General features: G+C 37.5%; 1 protein-coding gene across 19 annotated transcripts in view; it reads left to right on the top strand.

The window, feature by feature from the left end:
• Positions 1-19,907, top strand: part of LOC127859027 (E3 ubiquitin-protein ligase HUWE1-like) — a 187,591-nt gene that overhangs the window by 41,486 nt on the left and 126,198 nt on the right. For 18 of the 19 annotated variants that reach the window (XM_052396422.1, XM_052396417.1, XM_052396510.1 and 15 more), the window contains 8 exons: positions 660-897; positions 8,447-8,548; positions 10,818-10,898; positions 11,246-11,352; positions 13,720-13,897; positions 14,816-14,907; positions 15,368-15,630; positions 17,115-17,184. In XM_052396422.1, the coding sequence (XP_052252382.1) occupies positions 660-897; positions 8,447-8,548; positions 10,818-10,898; positions 11,246-11,352; positions 13,720-13,897; positions 14,816-14,907; positions 15,368-15,630; positions 17,115-17,184 (1,131 nt within the window). The remainder of the gene's footprint in view (positions 1-659; positions 898-8,446; positions 8,549-10,817; positions 10,899-11,245; positions 11,353-13,719; positions 13,898-14,815; positions 14,908-15,367; positions 15,631-17,114; positions 17,185-19,907) is intronic. The other variant, XM_052396431.1, reaches the window with a different exon arrangement.

The raw sequence follows: 19,907 nt of genomic DNA, 5'->3' as shown, positions 1-19,907 counted from the left end.
TTCCATTTATCTTTTGTTAGTTAAAAAAGCTCAAATTTAAGTGCCTGATTGACCACTAAACTAGCCATAAAATGGCCCAAAATGCAGGAAATCAATTGCTCAATTTTAAAATTTTCACGGGAAGCATGCCCCCCTGACCCCCCTAGAAGGCCTGTTGGTTTCACATTTGGGCTTGTTGGCTCAAAAGTTATTGAGAACCCTGCTGTTTTAATTTAAGAACATAAGATTGAATGCTATACTCTTCCCATGAGCACAGTGTCCATTGTGTCTTGTGGAGTAAACATATAGCTACAGGAATGTTCCTGATATCAAGCCCAGTAGACCACTGCTAGGATCAAGTCTGGAAAAACATTTAGGCTACTTGAAATATGGATTTAACAATGTCTTAAATTTAATTCGATTTTCTAAGAGAATTCAAATGCGTCGAAGTGCGTATCTGAGTGGTAAACGGCCTATAACTCTATTTGCAGCATGAGATGTTGATATGCAGACTGGATTAACCCTTTGCTGCTCATCAGTACCTAAGGGTTGAAAATAAAATCTTAAGAACTTGAATCTAGTACGAAATTTCTTAAATTTGTTTTATTTGAGGGACTATTAAGGCATCAACCTGGGTATCTGAGAGGTAATTATTAAGTCTCCTATGCCTCTATTTGCAGCATGAGGTGTCTATATGCAGACAGGAGCAGCCGTTTGAGATCCGCCTGCCCCGTAGCCCCGCCCTCCTGGACTCCCAGCCCGAGTCTCCGCCCCTGGCCATGGAGACTGAGTGTTCCCATGACGACAGCCTGTGCGAGGGCGGGGCCGGGGTCAGTGTGGACCAGCCCTCCACCTCCACGGGTATCACACACAGTGAGAGCAATCTTGCACCGCTGGACTACTCGGCAGCCAAGACAGGTGAGGCAGCTGTGTACCTGGGGATGGAGATTGTGGTTCTTGGAAAACTGGTCTTAATGCAGCCTAATCAGGGATGACACTTTTCAGTGTTATGGAAATTTTAGTTTAAAAGGGAAGTCTCTTCATGACCAAAATTTAGTCTAGGCAGAAATGTTCCTCCCTTATTTGCCTGTGCGAACTTAACAGGCTAATCTGGGACTACACTTTATGCACATGCATTAAGCCCAGTTTTTCCTTAGCGCTGCTTTAATGGTTCATTTGTGAGCCATTAAAAAAGCTGTGACGGCATTAATTGACTGTTGAATTGAATAAAATAAATAGATTTAGTTAAAAGAGCTGTGGCTTTTGAAGTTGATTATAGAAGTACAACTGCAGTGATTTTGTTTCCCCTATTGGGAAAAGTACCTATACCATACCAATGGTGAAAAATTAGCGCAAAAAACCCCACTGAAATTGGGAAAATTTGCATTGTGAAATATTCTGATTGGGAGTTATTGGTCTTTTTAATTGCTTAGTATATTGGTATAAATATTCAGTTTCACTTCTCATTGCAAATGTTCACTTGCAGATAATGCTTTTTATGCCCCCGAAGGAGGGCATATAGTGGGCATATAGTGATCAAACTGTCCGTCCGTCCAGAGGGCCAGATAAGATGCGTATTTGCGAAAAATACGCATGACAAAAAAGAAAATACGCCTGACTTAAAATCGTGTTGAGTAAAATAAACTCCTGGCTAAATTTGAATTACACATGCCTATAAATTCATGTAAACATTACTGGTTCCTGTCATTGTGTCTTCACCGGTAAAAACTTAGTGACATGACCATCTATGTATAGAATGTGGTTCGCGAACTAATTTACTCCTCAGTCAGAACGGTATCATTTCATTTTGGCCCACGATAAAGGCCGATGTTGACACAACAGGCTCCCCGCTGCATTGTTGAGAATCGATATACGCTTATGGTGAAAACATTTGACATCACTTTCGATAAAACCTGAATCGCCAAACTTTAAGCATTTAATTTTTGCTATCAGTTCATCTCTTGTGTGGCACTATGGAAAAACCTTTTTTCTTCAAGCACTTTTTAAATGGCAGCCGAAATACACCTATAATAAACAAGTTGTGTGGACCAAGCTTAGAAGATATTGATCGTGGCTGCACAGTGTGTGCTTAACAGTGGCTTGCCAAATCAAGACGGAAAAATAGATTAATGGCTGCTTATAAGCCAAGGACAAAAACCAGAACAAATGCAGGGCTTAACACTAAGGCACGTCCGAACGACATTCATTGCCTGTACCTAGGTCTGGGCTAGCCAATGTCCCAGGAACATGCCCGACCGGTCGTGTGTATTTTTGGCGGGATTATGTGTTCTATATCAATAAACTGTGTTTTAAATACGCTTTTCAAAGATGCAGAAATCTTAATACAGTATGATCAGATGACAATTAAATCCCAGAGTGAAGTTGGAGACAACAAACGGATCCTATCTCGAAATATATTTGGAACCCCCTGATTACAATCAAAAAGAGGCCGACAATTCAGAAAATCCCCGGCCGTTTTCCTGGTAAAACACGTCAGTACCTATTTTTAAAAAGAATTCCGCTAGATACGGTTTTTTATTGATTTCCTTGAAGTGACGTGTTTTCTCGATAAAAAAACGTTTTAAACAAAAAGCCGGGATCGCCCAGGATCGTCTGGGATCAATGAAGGTATAAAACTCGACATTAACACAAAGTTACTATAAAATTATTAGTTATTTACCAATTTTAAATAATTTTAATTAGCCGGATTTTTTTCGAAAAAATCTCGGCTTATAGATTGATGTTGTCGGGCGGGCGGGCGGGCGGGGTGGCGGCGTGCTCGAAAATGTTAAAGTTCTTATTTCATGGTATAACTTTGGTATGCTTGGACCTAGAGTCTTCAAACTTGACATGAAGGTTGGCCAGGATTAACAGATGACCACTGGTCATTTCAAGGTCATTCATTTGAAGGTCAAGGTCACTGTGACCTTCAATATAAAAAATGTTAAAGTTGTTATAACTTTGGTATGCTTGGACCTAGAGTCTTGAAACTTGACATGAAGGTTGGCCATAACTAGTTAGTAACCACTGGTCATTTCAAGGTCATTCATTTGAAGGTCAAGGTCACTGTGACCTTGAATGTAAAAATGTTAAAGTTCTTATTTCATGGTATAACTTTGGTATGCTTGGACCTAGAGTCTTCAAACTTGACATGAAGGTTGGCCAGGATTAACAGATGACCACTGGTCATTTCAAGGTCATTCATTTGAAGGTGAAGGTCACTGTGACCTTCAATATAAAAATGTTAAAGTTGTTATAACTTTGGTATGCTTGGACCTAGAGTCTTGAAACTTGACATGAAGGTTGGCCAGAACTAGTAAGTAACCACTGGACATTTCAAGGTCATTCATTTGAAGGTCAAGGTCACTGTGACCTTGAATGTAAAAATGTTAAAGTTGTTATAACTTTGGTATGCTTGGACCTAGAGTCTTGAAACTTGACATGAAGGTTGGCCAGAACTAGTAAGTAACCACTGGACATTTCAAGGTCATTCATTTGAAGGTCAAGGTCACTGTGACCTTGAATGTAAAAATGTTAAAGTTCTTATTTCATGTTATAACTTTGGTATGCTTGTACCTAGAGTCTTCAAACTTGAAATAAAGATTGGCCAGTACTAGAAGATGACCACTGGTCATTTCAATGTCATTCATTTGAAGGTCAAGGTCACTGTGACCTTAAATGTTAAAATGTTAAAATTGTTATAACTTTGGTATGCTTGGACATAGAGTCTTCAAACTTGACATGAAGGTTTGCAAGCACACTTAGATGACCACTGGTCATTTCAAGGTCATTCATTCTAAGGTCAAGGTCACTGTGACCTTGAATGTAAAAATGTTAAAGTTCTTATAACTTTGGTAGGTAAAAATGTTAAAGTTCTTATTCCATGTTATAACTTTGGTATGCTTGTACCTAGAGTCTTCAAACTTGACATAAAGGTTGGCCAGTACTAGAAGATCACCACTGCTCATTTCAATGTCATTCATTTGAAGGTCAAGGTCACTGTGACCTTCAATGTTAAAATGTTAAAATTGTTATAACTTTGGTATGCTTGGACCTAGAATCTCAAACTTGACGTAAAGGTTTGCAAGCACACTTAGATGACCACTGGTCATTTCAAGGTCATTCATTTCAATGTCATTCATTTGAAGGTCAAGGTCACTGTGAACTTAAATGTTAAAATGTTAAAATTGTTGTAACTTTGGTATGCTTGGACCTAGAATCTCAAACTTGACGTAAAGCAGGGTCTTCCCCAGGCCATTTAAGCGCCCCTTGCCGGGGCGCTTGAATTTCGAAATCAGAGTCCCCGGGGCGCTTGAAATTTTCCGATCAATGTATTCTTCAGTAAAAGAAAGTGGAGATTGTCCAAAAAAATCAAGGTTTCCCTATCAGTGTATCAATATTCCCTGTTTTAAAAGAGCACTCGGTACCTACTTTCACAAGTAATCGCCATAAACACCACATGGGGTAATGGATAATCCACTGATAAGAGAATAGCATGACGCGCGTATCGATTATTCTAGCCACATTACACGGTCATTTAAATGCTGACAAGGATGTATCTGGTAACTTTCCAGTCGTCAAACTGTGAAGTTCATCGTCCAATCGGTTACGCGAATGCTTATGAGGGCGGGGTTAACTATCGACCATTATTTTTGATTGACATCGGGCATGAAGTAAGAGTTTATCGCAGCTTGATTAGCAAGAAGTTGTACCATTTGAGTAATATAAAACCGGTAATTAGTACAGTACAGAACATTAAAGACGGTTTCGGGCATCATCATCACACCTTTTAACTGTAAACAAGTGTTACCTATGACTCATAATTAATACGAGAAATTAATTGCAAGTGGTAAACAATTAATTATTATAGCGAGTAAGTTGTGCAAATGACTCCCGGTTACAATTATGTGATAACAGTTTATTTAATTCCAGTACATGTATATTTCAACATGTCCATTTATAGAACTGATTCACCTCGTTTTTCTGACATTTATTCGACACGTAATGCGCTTTAACAAATTTTCGTTGAATTAATTACGCACACTTGTAAATGTTTCGTCCGATAATCGATAGTTAGAATACTGATGATGGCAACCGGCCGTGATCCTCGTGGACAACGTGAATTTCATGCATAATTCCGTCAAAACATTTATTCGACTCGTAAAGTGTGTAAACAAATTATCGTTGAAATTATTACGCAACGGTTAATATTTGTTGAAATCTCAAATGGGAATAATTAAATATGTAATCCGAAACCCATTACCGTAAGTCGATGTTGACGCGTTTTTAATCCGAAACACACTTCCGAATGTAAATGTTACCGCAACGTTAAATATTTTGCTTTAAATTAGCAGTGCAAATTTATTTTGTGTCGAATCTTTTTCTCAATTAAAAAGAGCGCGAAAATTATGCAGCATGTACACCGTCGCGTCTATTGCATACAAATGGCGTGTATTGAGCGTTTTAACAAGCACACAACAGGTCAGGGGATTGACGCATATTCAGAGGCAATATTTCATCAAATCTATAAATAGTCACTTAAAAAATGGCAAGGTTTGTGTTAAAGAAATAACTGAAAGCTTTTATCGTAAATATTTACCAGAAAGAGATTGATAAAAACGGAATAAACGGGATTATCGGGTAATAAATAGAAACTTGAAAAATAGTAAGTATACAGTAATAGAGTCGGGTTGAAACGGATGTATTGGGGAATCGTTCGAGTCGGGATTTTACTATCTGTGCGGAAAAGTTTTAAAACAATTAAACAATATAAAAAAGTATATTTTTAAATGACTGGGGATTTCTTTGAAGAGTCATAGCGCACCAAACGACGTCTTTTGACGCTGTTTTTTTTTTAGTTATAACGCACCACAGAACGTGAAATGACACGTTAAATTAAAAAAAAATCAACGTCGGGAGGGGACACCCCTCCCGGACCCACCCCCGGGGCGCCTAAACAAATTCCTGGGGAAGGCACTGACGTAAAGGTTTGCAAGCACACTTAGATGACCACTGGTCATTTCAAGGTCATTCATTTGAAGGTCGAGGTCACTGTGACCTTGGATGTAAATATGTTAAAGTTGTTAATACTTTGGTATGCTTAGACCTAGAGTCTTCAAACTTGATATGAAGGTTGGCCAGAACTAGTAGATGACCACTGGTCATTTTAAGGTCAAGGTCACCGTGACCTTGAATGTAAAAATGTTAAAATTCTTATTTCATGGTATAACTTTCTTATGCTTGGACTTACAGTCTTCAAACTGGACATGAAGGTTGGCCAGCACTAGTAGATGACAATTGGTCATTTTAAGGTCATTGAAGGTCAAGGTCACTGTGACCTTGAATGTTAAAAATTAAAAGTTGTTTTAACTTTCGTATGCTTGGACATGGACTTGTCAATTCAAGTTCATATTTGTGACCTTAAATGTTATTGTTGTTCATGTATATGCATGCATTCAAAACATAACACAAGGTTTGCTCATGCCTTGAAAAGTACTTACATTTCATTTTGACCTTTGAACAATATTTCAGTAATTTAAGTATTGCATTGACAAAAACACGAAAGGTACTTTCCTGTCATTTAAATCAAAAATCCGGCTTCAATGCGGTCATCTCCGACCGCGGAACTCTTGTTTGTTTGATCGATTAGAAGTGTTTTGACAATCTTTTTTACGCAATTCAATTAGCAAATCTAATATTAATGGTTGATCGTGGCTTTTAGTAGAGAGTTAACCCTGTACAATTGTTACGACTACCGTAACACGTTATTTTGCGACACCTAAGATTCACTTACCATTTGTCGTCAGACGGCAACCGCGGCAATCTATGTTAAAAAGGTTTTAACATTCATGTCGTTGTTTAAGTTTGGCTTAAAGGGTGGGGATGGGGGTTCCTCAGATAAGAAAAGAAAAGGGAAGGAGGAAAATAATAGAAAGTATGAGGGGAAAAAAACAAGGAAATTTCTCTCGAAATGGCGTGAAGATTACAAATAGATGTCTTAAGTAGATGAATATTGAATTTATTAGCATTAGTATGGCAAGCTAATAAGAATGATTGAATCATAATTGCGCATCTCCATGCACAAGAAAATACAAGTTGAATGATAAATATAAAGGTTTTGATAATATTTGGGTCAGGGCACATGAAAGATTGGTCAGGGCTAATAGGTTCTGCATTTACAAGCCCGAATGGGATAGTTGAAAAAAGTTAGTGTTAAGCCCTGAAATGTTAAAGAAAACAAAAGTGATTGCTTTATTGTGTACAAGACTGCTTGTTATAGGGAGTTAACACTGCATGTACAATTTATTATTAATTCTGATCCTATGGACATAAATACTTCTTAACATTATCGGATTTTGATTTTTACGCATCAATAAAAAAATTCTTGAGTGAAATACCCCTCCGCTGAAAAAGTTATCTTGAGCTCTGCGTCGGTCCGTCCGTCTGTCCGTCACACTTTGTGTTTAGGTTTCGAAAAATGCGCATAACTTCTATGTCGCTTCAGATAGCAATTGCATATTTGGAATGCATGTGTATATGGACAAGGCCTTTGCACATAAATTTTTACCCCTGTGACCTTGACCTTGAACTTATGGTCCGCGTTTAGGTTTCAAAATCTGTGTTTAGGTTTCGAAAAAAGCTCATAACTTCTATCAAGCGTTTATAGGGGGCATAAGTCATCCTATGGTGACAGCTCTTGTTTGGAAGGAAGTTGATGAAAATCTCCTTACTTTTGGGATTATTTCAGGCGGACATTGCGGAATTTGTAGTTTTTCCTTAATTTGGAAAGTTCTATTTACAAGTACTTTTTAAAGAAGGAAAAAAATCCCTGAACTGTGTGTCAAGCATTATGACATTTGTTTCTTGTTATAATATTGAGATTTCAGTTATAATTATAAAGCTTTCAGTGTGGTCAGCCTGGTATGTGCTATAAAAGTCATAGTAAAACATGTGATGAATATTGATGTATGTTTATTTTAATGCCTGAAAATGGGTTTCATTATATTTTATGCGTATTTTCTGGTTTCGCCAGCTTAGTACCTTCCATAGGAATGTAATGAAGTTACGGCTTTCAACCAGAGACCAGCAAAATAAACACTTAAAATTATAAAGAAAATCTTTACAGAAAAACAAGCATGAACAGAGGCATAAAGCGTTGAGAAAAACAGACTAAAAATATATGAGCCTCTCTCTGTGAAAACCGGGCTTAATCCGTCTACATGAAATGTCCTTCCAGATCTAGCTACAGGGACAACACTTTTCGATTGTATATATTTTTTTATTTAAAGGAAGTCTCTTTTTATTTTAAACACAGCCTCGTGTAATGTGTTGTACCAGATAAACCTTTGCGGACTGCACTGTCTAGTGTCTAATATGGGACAACACTTTACACACATGCATTAAGCCCCGGTTTACTGGAGCTTTTCTCATATAGAACTATTGTTGGTAAGTGTGTTGTTTTGTGCAGGTCGGCAGTGTTTCCCCCAGAGAGCTGCCCTTCTCAAGTCCATGTTGAACTTCATGAAGAAAGCCATACCCGAGCCTTCCTTCTCTGACAGCATGCGGCACTGTGAGTAGTCAGGACCATGAACATACAAGATTTTTTTGCTTGAAGTTTATAGTAAACCTTTTATGCAATTTAAGTCAGTTTGATTAATTGCATTCATGTGTACGGGCTGGCTTTAATGTAGGTCACTCTGACAGGGCCGAATGCAAAATAAACCTGCAGAAAGATGCTTTATTAATGGCATTTTTATTTATGTCATTGAATCATTCTTTTTGCACATGATAAACTAAACAATTTCTTTTAATACCAGAATAGTTTATTTTTAACCAGGTTTTCTGAAGGAAAAAACTGGTTATTAGATTGGCGAATGTCGGCGGGCGGGCGGTCTGGCGGGCGGGCGGAACAAGCTTGTCCGGGCCATAACTATGTTGTTCATTGTGAGTTTTTAAAATCATTTGGCAATTTGTGCACCATCAGTGGACGGTGTGTAGCGCGAAAGAATTACGTCAATATCTTCAAGTTCAAGGTCACACTTTGAGTTCAAAGGTAAAAAATGGCCATAAATGAGCTTGTCCGGGCCATAACTATGTCAATCATTGTGAGACTTTATAATCATTAGGCATGTTTGTTCACTATCATTGTATGGTGTGTTGCGCGAAAGAATTACGTCAATATCTCCAATCACAATTTGAGTTGAAAACCTGGTTTTGTGACAATTTTGCCCCTTGTCCTTGTACTGCATTCATGTGTACGGGCTGGCTTGAATGTAGGTCACTCTGACAGGGCCGAATGCAAAATAAACATGTAGAATGAAGTGGTACTGAAAACATTGTGATTTCTGTTGTCATTTGCTTCTTTTTGCACAATTTACTGTTAATATTTAACAATATTTGGTTCATTTTCAATCCATTTGCATTCATGTGTACGGGCTGACTTGAATATAGGTCACTCTGACAGGGTCGAATGCAAAATTAACATGCAGAATAATGTTTTATAAATGGCATTTTTATTCATGTCATTCATCATTCTTTTTGCATATAATAAACTAATAACTTTATGTTAATACCAAAATATTATATCGTTGCACACAAAGTATTCATATGTATTAATGGCATTGTAATGTATGTCATATTTGCTTTCTTTTTGCACATAATTATTATAACAAAAAAGTATACCTTAATTGTTTACTTTCCTGATGTTGCATTCATGTGTACGGGCTGGCTTGAATATAGGTCACTCTGACAGGGCGAAATGCAAAATAAACATGCAGAGTGAAGTGATTGTGTTGGCTTTGCAATTAAGGCCCGCCCTAGCTTCTGTCTGTACATAAACATTCTCTGTCATAGAGTTCCTGTTATTTCCATGTTAAAAGGAGAAATTTTGTTGTGCATGATCGTTTATTGTTTTTGTCACTTAAAACATTATTTATATTTAGCAGAAAACTGTACACTTTTGGCTAAATGATTTAGACAAAGAATAACAAAAAAAAGCATTTTTAATTTATAAACTCTTATTCCAGATGAATGAATGAATTTTATAATACAATATTTTACCCTTTCCGACTCGGAAACAAAGTGAAAATGGCTGTATGCAACCAGCATAAAACCAGAACGGCCGGCGAGTAACTCGCAGTCTGTTCAGACAGGGCCCTCAATCTATTAAATCTGCCGCCGAAATTCGGCGGCAGTCCCCCACCTGAAAAGTATACTTTTTTCCCCTTTTGGGGGGAAAAATTCCCCCTAAAATATAAAAATAATTTTTTTTTTTTTTTAATAAAAAGATGTGTCTCATGATTTTTATATCTCAATTCTATTTCAATTAAATCTTTGCAAACATACTAAATTATGAAAAATGCAATGAATATAGCGCAAACATGTTCAAATGTAATAATGAGAGAGTAAGTAAAAAAGACAAAACAAAAAGGGAAACACTGCGAAAATTCCCCCTCCTAAGGGCTGCGGACCCCTTCCCCCAAAGTAGTGTGAGGGCGCTGTCAGATTTCATGCTGTTTGCTGCCCATCAGTTTTTGAAGGTTTAAAATGATGTCTTGAGCTATTACAATACAGTTTTAATTTAATTTTTTAAGATACTACAATCACGTTAAAGTGTGTCAGGGCTAGCGCTGGCCCAAAATTTCTTCGATGCAACCAGTTTTCCTTTGTTGTCTCACAAGTGGTTTTCGAATAATAATATGTACTATTATTGTTCTTTCAATGTCAACAATCAAATATCACAATATAACATACAGTTTTCAGTATAGTTAATAATGATTATGGTACTTGCGTATCTGAGTGGTTAAGGGTTAATACAACATGTAAGCTGTCTGTTTCAGTGATGGATGGTTCTCTGCCCAAGTCACTGAAGCACATCATCAGCAATGCCGAGTACTATGGACCCTCACTCTTCTTGCTGGGTAAGTTTGAAGGATGACAGAGGCCTAGTCACATTTCCTTGGGTGAAGACTTTGATAGCTTGCATGTACATATTTTATTTTGTTTTCCAGTTTGATTTGCCGTTACAATGTCATTTCCTAGTGAAAAGTGTAGCAATATACTTTTGGACATTAATTTGATAGTTAAACTTACCAGAATAAATGCAACAGGACCTTTATTTTAAATGGTGGAGTTATTCCATAATAATAATGTTCCTTACAAAATTCAGATAACTGCCAGCATTATTTCTTGATAATTGTCTTTTAGAACAGCATGATTGTTGATACATTCGGACATGTACAATGCCGCAGTATATTGTCAATTTCAGCGACTGATGTGGTGACAGTGTACGTGTTCCAGGAGCCTTCGTTGCTCTCCTCCCTGCAGGATAACGGCCTCACTGACGTCGTACTGCATGCCTTGCTCATCAAAGATGTAAGTGTACAAGCATCGCTCTGGGAAAATGGGGCTTAATGCATGAGCTTGAAGGGGCAACCGCAGAATAGCATATGCAGACTACACAGACTAAACAGGGATAACACTTTACGCATTGATGGAATTGTGATTTTGTTATGCCCCCCCTTCGAAGAAGAGAGGGTATATTGTTTTGAACATGTCGGTCGGTCCGTCCACCAGATGGTTTCCGGATGATAACTCAAGAACGCTTAGGCCTAGGATCATGAAACTTCATAGGTACATTGATCATGATTGGCAAATGATCCCTATTGATTTTCAGGTCACTAGGTCAAAGGTCAAGGTCACAGTGACTGGAAATAGTAAAATGGTTTCCGGATGATAACTCAAGAATGCTAAGCCTAAGATCATGAAACTTCATAGGTACATTGATCATGACTGGCAGATGACCCCAATTGATTTTCAGGTCACTAGGTCAAAAGTCAAGGTCACAGTGACTCGAAACGGTATAATGGTTTCAGGATGATAACTCAAGAATGCTTACACCTAGGATCATGAAACTTCATAGGTACATTGATAATGACTGGCAGAGGACGTCACCCCTATTGATTTTCAGGTCACTAGGTCAAAGGTCAAGGTCACAGTGACTGGAAATAGTAAAATGGTTTCTGGATGATAACTCAAGAATGCTTACGCCTAGGATCATGAAATTTCATAGGTACATTGATCATGACTGGCAGATGACCCCTATTGATTTTCAGGTCACTAGGTCAAAGGATAAGGTCACAGTGACTCGAAATAGTAAAATGGTTTGTGGATGATAACTCGAGAATGCTTAGGCCTAGGATCATGAAACTTCATAGGTACATTGATCAAGACTGGCAAATGATCCCTATTGATTTTCAGGTCACTAGGTCAAAGGTCAAGGTCACAGTGACTCGAAACAATAAAATGGTTTCCGGATGATAACTCAAGAATGCTTACGCCTAGGATCATAAAACTTCATAGGTACATTGATCATGACTGGCAGATGACCCCTATTGATTTTCAGGTCACTAGGTCAAAGGTCAAGGTCACAGTGACTCAAAACAGTAAAATGGTTTCCGGATGATATTTCAAGAATTCTTACGCCTAGGATCATGAAACTTCATAGGAACATAGATCATGACTGGCAGATGACCCAAATTGATTTTCAGGTCACTAGGTCAAAAGTCAAGGTCACAGTGACTCGAAACGGTATAATGGTTTCAGGATGATAACTCAAGAATGCTTACACCTAGGATCATGAAACTTCATAGGTACATTGATAATGACTGGCAGAGGACGTCACCCCTATTGATTTTCAGGTCACTAGGTCAAAGGTCAAGGTCACAGTGACTGGAAATAGTAAAATGGTTTCTGGATGATAACTCAAGAATGCTTACGCCTAGGATCATGAAACTTCATAGGTACATTGATCATGACTGGCAGATGACACCTATCAATTTTGAGGTCACTAGGTCAAAGGTCAAGGTCAAGGTCACAGTGACTCGAAACAGAAAAATGGTTTCCTGATGATAACTCAAGAATAATTAGGCCTAGGATCATGAAACTTCATAGGTACATTGATCATGACTGGCAGATGACCTCTATTGATTTTCAGGTCACTAGGTCAAAGGTCAAGGTCACAGTGACAAAAAACGTTTTCACACAATTGCTGCCGCTACAACTGACAGCCCATATTGGGGTCATGCATGTTTTACAAACAGCCCTTGTTTGCATTTTTGTTTGCAATAGTTCTTTTCTAAACGTGAATCCAGTGTAGGTGCGAAAAACATTATTTTAAGTGCTTTGTACAGCTTTATTGTAATAATGATGTATTTTAAAGAGTTTTTTAACTTCTTTTTCTTTTTCTCATCTACTGGTAAATATCTTGATATTTTTTATTTAAAATGTCCAATAATCAATTATTTTTCAACGTGAAAAATATTTGTGTTTTATGTACCTCATTCTGGTCCTTTATTGCTGTACACACGTGTGACATTTGTTTTGTTTACATTTGCCAACATTCAAAGAATCCATTTGCTTATTGTTTTTGTTGAATTCAAAATGAATGAAAACCATCACAAAATAAATGCATATTTCGTAAGCAAAATATTTGCCAAAAAGTATTTGTCTTCATTAAATATTTGTTGTGTTGCACGCTTTATAATTCTTGGAAAATTTGAAAAAAGAATATAAGTGTAGTCGTAGTCTTGAAATATGTACAGCTGTTTTTAAAAATGTCTGCTAATAAGATGATTTTATTTAAAGATCGAAATAGCTTACAAAACATTGCTAATGTGTTTCAATTGAAATGTCTAACCCTGGTATGTGTCACATTCATGTTTGCTTGCTTGTTCCTGCCAGGTGCCTGCCACTAGAGAGGTACTGGCCTCCCTGCCGAATGTGTTCAGTGCGCTTTGTTTGAACGCGCGCGGGTTGGAGGCGTTTGTCAAGTGCAAGCCCTTTGAGCGCCTCTTCAAGGTGCTGCTGTCCCCCGACTACCTCCCTGCAATGAGGAGACGCAGGAGTGCTGAACCTTTTGGTGAGTAAGGAAAGTAGAACTGATTTGAGGCTAATCAGGGACGACAATTTCTGCTTTTATGGAAGTATTTATTGGAATCGAGAGACTTCTTAAAAAAAATCCAATCTAGGCGGAAAGTGTTGTCCCTGAAACACAGGCTAATTTATGACGACTCTATGCACATGCATTAAGACCTGTTAATACTGTAAACATCATTATGTATTTGGAATTGAATTTATACAACTCTAGTCTCAGAGTCTCTATTCAGATTGATTTGTCATTGAGTTGATGATTCAATTAGGGGGGTTTCATTTAAAGTATTTTATACACAGTGTTCCTTTACACGTACCTACCGGTATGTGCAAATCACATACAAACCACTGATCAAACATAAAAAGTAATAAGTACCATTTACAGTGTGTGACAGGCAAGTAAGAAAAATCCGACGTAACTATTTTCCAATGTCTTCAAACCCATTTACACTCCGTTTCATCAATGCAGCAAATCAACTGTCTCCAACATTTTTTATATCTTAACCGTTGTTTTCTTATTAAGTCTATATATTCCATTGGCCAGGTGATCTTCGTGATGCATGCTTACACATATAAACAACATAGAAAACGCAAATTCTTGTAGAAACCCCCAGATTTTAAAATTGATAGTCCCCAGTGGTTGCAAGCAGAACTCAGAAAAAACTGCATTTGGGCCGTGCTTTGTGAAAAAGGGGTTTAATGCATGTGCGTAAAGTGTCGTCCCAGATTAATCAAAGACATAACTTTCCGCTTTTATGGTATTTTTCATTTTAAGACAGTCTCCTCTTAGCAAAAATCCAAATTAGGCAGAAAGTGTTAATCACCCTTTTTACAGAGCACGGCCCATTTGAATACTGTTTACCATTTTCTGTAGTACTCTTGACAGAAGTGTGTTGTGTATCCCCAGGAGACACTGCAAGTAACCTTGGTAACGCCATGGATGACCTGATGAGACACCAGCCCTCCCTTCGTAAGGATGCCACTGCAGGAATCATTGAGGTCAGTATATAGCGTAGGCTAGGGCCTTAGGAATCATTGAGGTCTGTGAAGAATAATGGTTGTGACTTAAACATTGAGGTCATGTATAATGAGATCAATCATCATTGTTTGTCTACCTCATTCGTTGCTGATATTTTTATGCTGTTGATGAGGTTCCATGGCCCACAGTCTGAGCCTCGTTCTGGGAGAACTGTGCTAAATGCATGTGCTTAAAGTGCAGTCCAAGATTAGCCTGTGCAGTCTGCACTGGATTTTTGTTTAGAAGAGACTTCCTATAAAGAAAAAAATTGTAAAAGCGGAAAGTGTTGTCCCTGAATATCCAGTGCGGACTGCACAGGCTTATCTTTGACAACACTGTAGGCACATGCATTAAGCCTGGTTTCTTAGAGTGAGGCTCGATGAGTTCAGAGAATTACTTAATCCCATACTAAGTTGCTATGTTTTTCTCCCATGTTTACAGTTATTACGAGAGGTGAACCGTATGGGTCATGATGAGCAGTATGTGTGTCAGAAGCCAGCTGCCAAGGCAGACCAGCTGCTGAACGCCCGCTCGCCCCAGACCCAGGATGGGGGGTCCTCAGATGACGATGAGGAGGAGGAGGACATGGCTGCTGCAGGGGTCGCCCAAGGGGCTGGAGGCTTAGAGTCACCTCCCTTGACTGGAGAGGGGCAAGGCTCGCATGAGGCTAAACCTGCGGAGTCTGCATCAGAGTCCTTTATACAGTGAGTGCTACATTAATTATGGTTATTTAGATTTTGAACTTGTGTCTGGATTCCATATTACGTTGGACATTTGTATTGAAATTATAAAACTTGCATTATTTAACTTAAATAAAAATCACTCCGACAGCGTTTTATGAACAACAAATTTGCTGATTGATGTTTAACTGTTATAATTGGGATTGATATGTCATTACTATATGGTTCATCCTTACACTGCATTCATGTGTAACAGCTGGCTTGAGTACAAGTCACTCTTGACAAGGCAGAATGCAATATAAAGTTTGCAAGATGATATTTAACTTTTTGGTATTGCTATTTATGCCATTTGTACTTTTGTTGTGTACAGATTTAGAACTTAAAGATTTGTTTTTACAACTAAATGATTCATTTTAACCCTCTACACTTATATGAATAAACTTCTTTATACAAAATATACATCTTAAAAACTGACATGTCCAGATTTGTAATATTTGGTATGGAACACGGTGTATTCACACTTTCCCTAATTTTATAAAATTCAGTTTTACAAACTTCATTCACATTATGGGGTTGAAACAGACCGCACCATAGGGTCCAAAATAGCCACACCGGTCGCATAATTACAACTGACTCCATATTACTACTTCTGTGATAATGTCTAGGTTAGCTTGTCATAACCTTTTGTTTCTCAAAATTAATTCAAAAATATGATTTAAGAATGGAATATATTGGTTTTTACACACAGCATTCATCATATGTATGAGCCTACTGGAATATAGGTCACTCTGACAGGACAGAAGATTGAATTAACTTGCAGATCAATGTTTTATTAATGTCGTCATCTATGTCATTGTTGCTTATTTTTGTATATCATAAACTAAAAAAGATGTTTTGAAACCAGAATAGTTTATTTTCCTTACATTGCATTCATGTGTACGGGCTGACTTGAATATAGGTCACTCTGACAGGGCCGAATGCGAAATTAACAGGCAGAAAGAAGTGGTTTTGATATCATTTTAATGGTGTTCTCATTACCTTCTTTCTGTACATGCATATGAGTTAGATGGTTTTCAGTGATGTTTGCACTTTATCTCAGTTTGTGTTTGTTGAGCTTACTTGGTTCAGGTGCTTTGTTTAACTGGATTTTCCTGTAAAATTGCACTAGGAGCACCAAGTGGGGAAGTGAGCAAAGTGGAGGATCTATTAAGCCTTGTTTTGGGAAGATCAGGCTAATTGCATTTGCGTACAATTTTGCCCTCATAAGCCTGTGCAGTCCATAAAGGTAATGAAAGACGACACTTTCCATTCTAATTTAACTTTAAATTTAACTGAAGTCTCTTCTAAACGCAAAATCCAGTTTTGGCGGAAAATATCGTCCCTTATTACTCTGTGCAGACTGCACATGCTAAGCAAGGCACATTTAAAGCAAATATATTAAACCCTGTTTTCACAAAACTAGGATAATTTTTTTAGCGTAATGTGTCTCATAATGCCTGTATTTTCAGAACAAGTGTTGCCACCTCTGTGCCAGCAGATAAACGTGCAATACCCTTGATGGATTATGTTCTCAATGTGGTATGTACAATCTGGCTAGATACAGTAACATTTCTTTAAGAAATCAATTAAACAATCACAGTCTCTGAAATATTAGACCATTTGAAAAATTCTAAGTTGTAGTAAAACCCCCCAGAATATTCATCAAATACACATATCTTGTTTATAAAACAAGAAATAATGCAATACAGCTATTATAATATGAAGTGTTATTTTATGCTTTCCGATGGGTTATAGAGAAATATCAGTGAATTAAAACTGATATTTCACTGTTTTAAACAGTGGAACATAACAGTGAAAATTATCGATAATTTTCATTGTTTTATTTTTGTAGATATCTTAAGTTTCCCCATGGGAGACTCCTGCATTGATGTTTATAAAAACATACAGATGAGCTTCCTTTTTAAATACCTGGGAGACGTTCAACGGGGAATTATATTTTCCGGAATGGCAAAAATACAAAAATAAATATTCGTAAGCATAAACTAAAAAGAAAATTTGTTGGATTTGGTGTTATATCGATTTAAATTCACTCTTGATCATAGAAAAAATATACTTTAACAAGTGGCGCAGAATAACATTTTCTATGATCACTTGTGAATTAAAATCAATATTCCACCATATCTAACAAAAATCCTTTATTTAATTCAAATATTTTATAGAATTAGGGACCTTTACATGTGCTCAAGTTATCGAATTATTGATGTCCTAGTAAAAGGTGGGCATTTCTGACCTACATATTTATAATGACCCCATGACAAAATTATTAGGATTAGGCTATATAGGAGTCACTTTGTCGGTCCGTCGGTCTGTCGGTCTGTCCCGAAATTTCATCCGGTCTTCACCAAACTTGGTCACAAGTTGTATCTAGATGAGGCATAGGTCAAGTTTGAATATGGTCATGCAGGGTCAAAAACTAGGTCATGGGGTCACTTAGTGTGTTTTAAACGGAGAGTTTGTCCGGACCATAACTATGTCAATTATCGTTAGATTTTAAAATAACTTGATACATTTGTTCATCATCATGGGACAGTGTGTCGTGTGAAAAAAGTACGTCGATATCTCCAAGGTCAAGGTAACACTTTGAGTTCAAAGGTCAAACGCTTGTCCGGGCCATAACTTTATCATTTATTGTGAGATTTTAAAATCATTTGGCAAATTTGTTCACCATCATTGGACGGTGTGTCGCGCGAAAGAATTTCTTTGATATCCAAGGTCAAGTTTAAAGGTCAAAAATGGCCATAGATGAGATTTTCCGGGCCATAACTATGTTGTTCATTGTGAGATTTGAATGTCATTTGGCACATTTGTTCACCATCATTGGCCGATGTGTCGTTCAAAAGAATTACGTCGATATCTCCCAGGTCAAGGTCACACTTTGAGTTCAAAGGTAAAAAATGGCCATAAATGAGCTTGTCCGGGCCATAACTATATCATTCATTGTGAGGTTTTGGCACATTTGTTCACCATCATGGGACGGTGTGTCACGCAAAAGAATTACATCGATATCTACAAGGTCAAGGTCACACTGTGAGTTCAAAGGTCAAAAATGGCCATAAATTATCTTTTCCGGGTCATCACTATGTCATTCATTGTCAGATTTTAAAATTACTTGGTACATACGTTCACAATCATTTGACAATGTGTCATGCAAAAGAATTATGTCAATATCTCCAAGGTCAAGGTCACACTTTTAAGTTCAAAAATGGCCATTAATGAGCTTTTCCAGGCCATAACTATGTCATTCATTGTGAGATTTTAAAATGACTAAATGTACATTAATTAGCTCTGCGTTTTCAAGAAAACCCGAGGTATTGTCATAGTCAGCTCGACGTCTGACGTCCGCCGTCCGCGTCGTGCTAAAACCTTAACATTGGCTCTAAAGTGCTTCCACCTACAACTTTGAAACTTCATATGTAGATGCACCTAGATGAGTTCTACACGCCACACCCACATCAGGGTCACTAGGTCAAAGGTCAAGGTCACTGTGACCTCTAAAAAAAATAATCGGACCAGCTTTCATTTATTCAAAACTGCACCCATAGCTGAGCGTGGCATCCGTTATGCGATGCTCTTGTTTTGTTTTGTTATTGGACGGCATGTCATGCGAAAGAAATAAAGAGTGCAAAGGTGAAAATGGACATGAATAATAGTGGCATAATAATTTTTAGAAATCACCATAAATTAGATTCTCTTGTTTTGTGAAGACAGCATGCAAAATAGTCCGTGTCAATGCGACAGGTGGGGGTATACGTCATGTCTGTCACAAAGCTACAGGAATTATCAATAATGGTGTTAAAGAAGTAATACTGTAAAACATTATAGGATCATTGTAGAATCACTGTAGGTGGGATTAAAGGGGCCTTTTCACGTTTGGGTAAATTGACAAAATTGAAAAACGTTGTTTCAGATTCGCAAATTTTCGTTTTAATTATGATATTTGTGAGGAAAAAGTAATTCCGAACATTTACCATGGTCTAAAATAGCCATAATATACATCTTGTGACGATTTAAAAACCTAAAAATTATTAAGCGTTGCAATGCGAAACGAATTAATAATTTGGAGAGTTCTGTTGTTGTCATTGTATTTTGTGAAACTACGAGGATTGGTTATATAAAGTATAAAATGCGTCCAACAGTATGTCTGGAAGGATGGCCGAGAGGTCTAAATAGGAGACTTTTTACTCCAGGACTCCAGGGGTCAGTGGTTCGAGCCCTGCTGAGGTCTACCTTTTTTTTCTTTT

The sequence above is a fragment of the Dreissena polymorpha genome, chromosome 1 (assembly GCF_020536995.1).
Source record: "Dreissena polymorpha isolate Duluth1 chromosome 1, UMN_Dpol_1.0, whole genome shotgun sequence".
Taxonomy (NCBI): domain Eukaryota; kingdom Metazoa; phylum Mollusca; class Bivalvia; order Myida; family Dreissenidae; genus Dreissena; species Dreissena polymorpha.
The sequence above is the reverse complement of the archived record's forward strand: the minus strand, read 5'-3'. Positions and strand labels throughout refer to the sequence as shown.